Source organism: Sinocyclocheilus grahami, unplaced genomic scaffold, assembly GCF_001515645.1.
Source record: "Sinocyclocheilus grahami isolate Dianchi unplaced genomic scaffold, SAMN03320097.WGS_v1.1 scaffold116.1, whole genome shotgun sequence".
NCBI lineage: Eukaryota > Metazoa > Chordata > Actinopteri > Cypriniformes > Cyprinidae > Sinocyclocheilus > Sinocyclocheilus grahami.
Window position 1 is genome coordinate 1,897,566 of NW_015505295.1, and position 5,927 is coordinate 1,903,492.

The 5,927-nt window shown below is 40.3% G+C and overlaps 1 protein-coding gene across 1 annotated transcript in view; it reads left to right on the forward strand.

Annotated features, from left to right (window-relative positions):
• oxr1b (oxidation resistance 1b) overlaps positions 1-5,927 on the forward strand; it is a 63,315-nt gene that overhangs the window by 26,833 nt on the left and 30,555 nt on the right. The window contains exon 4 of the mRNA XM_016277876.1: positions 1,372-1,457. Within this exon, the coding sequence (XP_016133362.1) occupies positions 1,372-1,457 (86 nt within the window). The remainder of the gene's footprint in view (positions 1-1,371; positions 1,458-5,927) is intronic.

Consider the following 5,927-nt stretch of genomic DNA (forward strand, 5'->3'; position numbering starts at 1 on the left):
GCCCTGTAGATCGCCGGATCGGCTTTCACCGTGGACGAAGCGGAGTCCAGCCCGGGGTCGTCACATGTGGTTGCCACAAGCCCACCGGCCGCGCCGTTCTCATGCCCGCCGGCCTCCACTCACTCTAGCCCGCGGCTCACTTTAGGCCGCGGTGTGTGACGCTGTTTCATTGTGAAAGCGAAACTACTTTGTTTGGCCTTCCAAAAGAGGACACGACCAGAAATCAGTGGTTAAGTTGTATTTACAACACTGTTCCAGAACAGTTTAACCCAAATATTCAGATGTGTCCAGGGCATTTTATGGAGGACTGTTTCCTGATCCTGGTAGAGTAGACTACAATGCCGGCTGTTCTGACTCACAGACTGTAAGTACGTTTTTTATTTTTAAAGAATTTGCCACTGACGATTCAAACACGAGTTTTTTGGGCAATTTAGAGTAGGGCTTGTTGTTTGTCATTTCTCCGTCATTTCTGCATCATTGTCACAAATGCAGACATGGTTTTATATTTACGCAGTGCGATGCAATGCAACGCTTAAAAAGACAGTATAAGTCATTATAATCCATAATTATGTCCCCACTGGATGCAACGAATGCCTCGTTTATAATGGGTTTTAATGTTTTTGTCTCGGACAATGAGCTTTGTAAAAAAAGACAGATGAGCTTTGTAAAAATCAACGCGTTTCAGAAAGGCGGGGCATAGAGGAGAAACAATAATTTCATTACACCAAATACACATTTAGCAGCATCATATGACCCCTTTAACCAGAAAAGTAATGAGGAACCACATTGTTGTGATTTTTCCAATAAACTTGAGTTTTTTGTAAAAAATATCCCATCATTTTATTCGTTAAGTGCAGATTGTAATCATCCAAGCATAAATCACCTTTATTTTATTCGCCACGTCTAAATATCAGAATCAAATATGCTGTGCTATAAACTCAGACATTCACATATGGCATCAGCTGACACAGAGCACACAGTAGATCCCCACATAAGTATGCTCATAAAAATGACATTTATAACCCATTCACAAAACATCTCCACCACTTAATGGCATTTTCTTGTCACCAGGACACTTAGACTCACAGCCGAGCCTGATGTCCCAGTAGAGCGAGCTGGAGAGGTGTATCCAAGCACACAGTGACCTGCATGGCAGCGGCAGCGAGAGCCGAGAGCCACTCCCCTGTGAGCGGAGCGGGCAGGCGGCCTAACAACAAGCGCCCTCTCTCTCTCTCGCTCCACGGCTGGTGCTAGCGGATGAACAAACACAAGGGGTGGGGGGGAACAAGACCGAGCGGAGCGCAGAGGAGATGAGAAGAGAGAGGAGGACCATGACTAGCGTAACCCGTGCTCTCCCTCGTTTACTTTCAGACACCGGGCAGAAAAAGAGTGCGCTGGAGAGGAAAGATGTGCGGAGGATATCCTTCCAGAGGCCCAAAGGCACCATGGAGTACGTGGTGAGTAGTAGATGTTGTCTGTCTGATCCAGGTGGCTCTGTTTACATAATGCACCGGTGTGTGTGTGTGTGTGTGTGTGTGTGTGTTTGCGTGTGTGTGTTTGCGTGCTGGACTGAGGATGAATGTGTGTAATAATGCTTGAGATGGAAATGTGAGCGTGCACATCAGGTGTGATTCATTCACGTTGCCTCGCTGTTGTTATGTGCTGCCGGAGTGACTTTAATTGCTGTTGTTGGTGATAGTTGGTTTGTCTTTTTGCGGTGAAGCCAGGTGTTGTGAAAGGAAAATATGTGAATTTGTAATAAAATGAGATGGGGATATGTTGTTGTAGAAGTCTGTTCAGAAATATGTATTTTTCCTGCCTTTATCATTTGAATCAATTTGAGAAAGAGGGAGAGAAAGAGAAAGCAAGAGAGAGCTTTTCCAGATGCTCTTGAGATGACCTCAAATCAGGTGGTGACTTTCTCCATGGTAACAGTGGCATTGCCGGGGTTGCTGGGAGAGGGAGACAGGGACGAGGTGGGAGCTCACTTGTGCTTCTGTCAGCCACCTTTAACTGCATAAAATAGAGCTTTATTCGGAAAGTCTGTGTGTGTATATATACAGCACTTTGATTTTTTATTTTATTTTATTTATAGTTTTTGCAGTAATTAAAAAAAATGGTAGTATGTTCATCTGTATTTTTTGTTGTAGTTTATTTTTGTAAATGTAGTTTACTTTTTTTAACTATAGTATTGATCTGATATTGAAATGAGATAATATCAGGATCACTGTTATTTTAGCATTATTTATAAACTATTAACGTTTTTGTTACTATTTTGAATAAGCTTTTTTTTTATATTATCAGTTTTCAGTTTAATATTATTTTCATTTTTAATATGAACTTAATTTGTATATAGCTAATTGTATGTACTTTTGTCAATTTTTATTAGTTTTTGTTCTTTTGAAATATTATTATTAAGTGTTTCAGCTTAAAGTTATATATTTAAAAAATTTTATGTACAGTATATATAGTTTTTTTTTCCAACCATTAAAATGTTAGCATGTTAAAAGGTTCAAATGTCTGATTTTACTTAAAGCATGTGAAATTTGAGTGGTGTAAATTTTAGAATATATGATATCAATATCAAAAGCTTGATTTTTGCATTTTCTGGGGGAAAAAAGTGAGTGGTACCTTTGCAAATCTAGCAGTCATGATGCCAAGGAGTTGTGTGCGTTTGCCAATGTATTGCTATGCAGTTGCTTAGGTATTCTGGGTGGTTGCTAGATGAATGCTTACTGGTCCAAGTCAAAAGAGTCCACCACAAATTTTCTATGATATTCTCTATAAATTTCTCTCAGGCTTGGGTCCAGGTTTTTTTTAACCAAGGTGTTTTGTAACCAAGCCCCCACCTTTCTCTTTCTTATTGTCAGTGTTGTGAAACCATACACTTTCCCTCTGTAATTGCACACCCTAATATCCACACTAACCAATCATAGTGAGTTGTGGCCCTGTGACCACAGAGATTGATGGCCTTAATCAATCAATGCTCTTAGAGCTACGCAACAACTGTGCTTCATTGCTAAGACTGTGATGAGAGCCATGTACCCCATATAAGTTTTCATTCCATAGCAGATATTGGAAGTCGGGTGGGAGATTTGAGGAAAACTTGAAATGGACAGTTTATTAAATCCAAACTGTGTTTTTGTCTCGGACAATGAGCTTTGTAAAAAAAGACAGATGAGCTTTGTAAAAATCAACGCGTTTCAGAAAGGCGGGGCATAGAGGAGAAACAATAATTTCATTACACCAAATACACATTTAGCAGCATCATATGACCCCTTTAACCAGAAAAGTAATGAGGAACCACATTGTTGTGATTTTTCCAATAAACTTGAGTTTTTTGTAAAAAATATCCCATCATTTTATTCGTTAAGTGCAGATTGTAATCATCCAAGCATAAATCACCTTTATTTTATTCGCCACGTCTAAATATCAGAATCAAATATGCTGTGCTATAAACTCAGACATTCACATATGGCATCAGCTGACACAGAGCACACAGTAGATCCCCACATAAGTATGCTCATAAAAATGACATTTATAACCCATTCACAAAACATCTCCACCACTTAATGGCATTTTCTTGTCACCAGGACACTTAGACTCACAGCCGAGCCTGATGTCCCAGTAGAGCGAGCTGGAGAGGTGTATCCAAGCACACAGTGACCTGCATGGCAGCGGCAGCGAGAGCCGAGAGCCACTCCCCTGTGAGCGGAGCGGGCAGGCGGACTAACAACAAGCGCCCTCTCTCTCTCTCGCTCCACGGCTGGTGCTAACGGATGAACAAACACAAGGGGTGGGGGGGAACAAGACCGAGCGGAGCGCAGAGGAGATGAGAAGAGAGAGGAGGACCATGACTAGCGTAACCCGTGCTCTCCCTCGTTTACTTTCAGACACCGGGCAGAAAAAGAGTGCGCTGGAGAGGAAAGATGTGCGGAGGATATCCTTCCAGAGGCCCAAAGGCACCATGGAGTACGTGGTGACGGATGAACAAACACAAGGGGTGGGGGGGAACAAGACCGAGCGGAGCGCAGAGGAGATGAGAAGAGAGAGGAGGACCATGACTAGCGTAACCCGTGCTCTCCCTCGTTTACTTTCAGACACCGGGCAGAAAAAGAGTGCGCTGGAGAGGAAAGATGTGCGGAGGATATCCTTCCAGAGGCCCAAAGGCACCATGGAGTACGTGGTGAGTAGTAGATGTTGTCTGTCTGATCCAGGTGGCTCTGTTTACATAATGCACCGGTGTGTGTGTGTGTGTGTGTGTGTGTGTGTTTGCGTGTGTGTGTTTGCGTGCTGGACTGAGGATGAATGTGTGTAATAATGCTTGAGATGGAAATGTGAGCGTGCACATCAGGTGTGATTCATTCACGTTGCCTCGCTGTTGTTATGTGCTGCCGGAGTGACTTTAATTGCTGTTGTTGGTGATAGTTGGTTTGTCTTTTTGCGGTGAAGCCAGGTGTTGTGAAAGGAAAATATGTGAATTTGTAATAAAATGAGATGGGGATATGTTGTTGTAGAAGTCTGTTCAGAAATATGTATTTTTCCTGCCTTTATCATTTGAATCAATTTGAGAAAGAGGGAGAGAAAGAGAAAGCAAGAGAGAGCTTTTCCAGATGCTCTTGAGATGACCTCAAATCAGGTGGTGACTTTCTCCATGGTAACAGTGGCATTGCCGGGGTTGCTGGGAGAGGGAGACAGGGACGAGGTGGGAGCTCACTTGTGCTTCTGTCAGCCACCTTTAACTGCATAAAATAGAGCTTTATTCGGAAAGTCTGTGTGTGTATATATACAGCACTTTGATTTTTTATTTTATTTTATTTATAGTTTTTGCAGTAATTAAAAAAAATGGTAGTATGTTCATCTGTATTTTTTGTTGTAGTTTATTTTTGTAAATGTAGTTTACTTTTTTTAACTATAGTATTGATCTGATATTGAAATGAGATAATATCAGGATCACTGTTATTTTAGCATTATTTATAAACTATTAACGTTTTTGTTACTATTTTGAATAAGCTTTTTTTTTATATTATCAGTTTTCAGTTTAATATTATTTTCATTTTTAATATGAACTTAATTTGTATATAGCTAATTGTATGTACTTTTGTCAATTTTTATTAGTTTTTGTTCTTTTGAAATATTATTATTAAGTGTTTCAGCTTAAAGTTATATATTTAAAAAATTTTATGTACAGTATATATAGTTTTTTTTTCCAACCATTAAAATGTTAGCATGTTAAAAGGTTCAAATGTCTGATTTTACTTAAAGCATGTGAAATTTGAGTGGTGTAAATTTTAGAATATATGATATCAATATCAAAAGCTTGATTTTTGCATTTTCTGGGGGAAAAAAGTGAGTGGTACCTTTGCAAATCTAGCAGTCATGATGCCAAGGAGTTGTGTGCGTTTGCCAATGTATTGCTATGCAGTTGCTTAGGTATTCTGGGTGGTTGCTAGATGAATGCTTACTGGTCCAAGTCAAAAGAGTCCACCACAAATTTTCTATGATATTCTCTATAAATTTCTCTCAGGCTTGGGTCCAGGTTTTTTTTAACCAAGGTGTTTTGTAACCAAGCCCCCACCTTTCTCTTTCTTATTGTCAGTGTTGTGAAACCATACACTTTCCCTCTGTAATTGCACACCCTAATATCCACACTAACCAATCATAGTGAGTTGTGGCCCTGTGACCACAGAGATTGATGGCCTTAATCAATCAATGCTCTTAGAGCTACGCAACAACTGTGCTTCATTGCTAAGACTGTGATGAGAGCCATGTACCCCATATAAGTTTTCATTCCATAGCAGATATTGGAAGTCGGGTGGGAGATTTGAGGAAAACTTGAAATGGACAGTTTATTAAATCCAAACTGGAAGTTGTATGAGACATTATTATTGTGTGTGTGTGCGTGTGTGTGTGCATGTGTGTGTGTG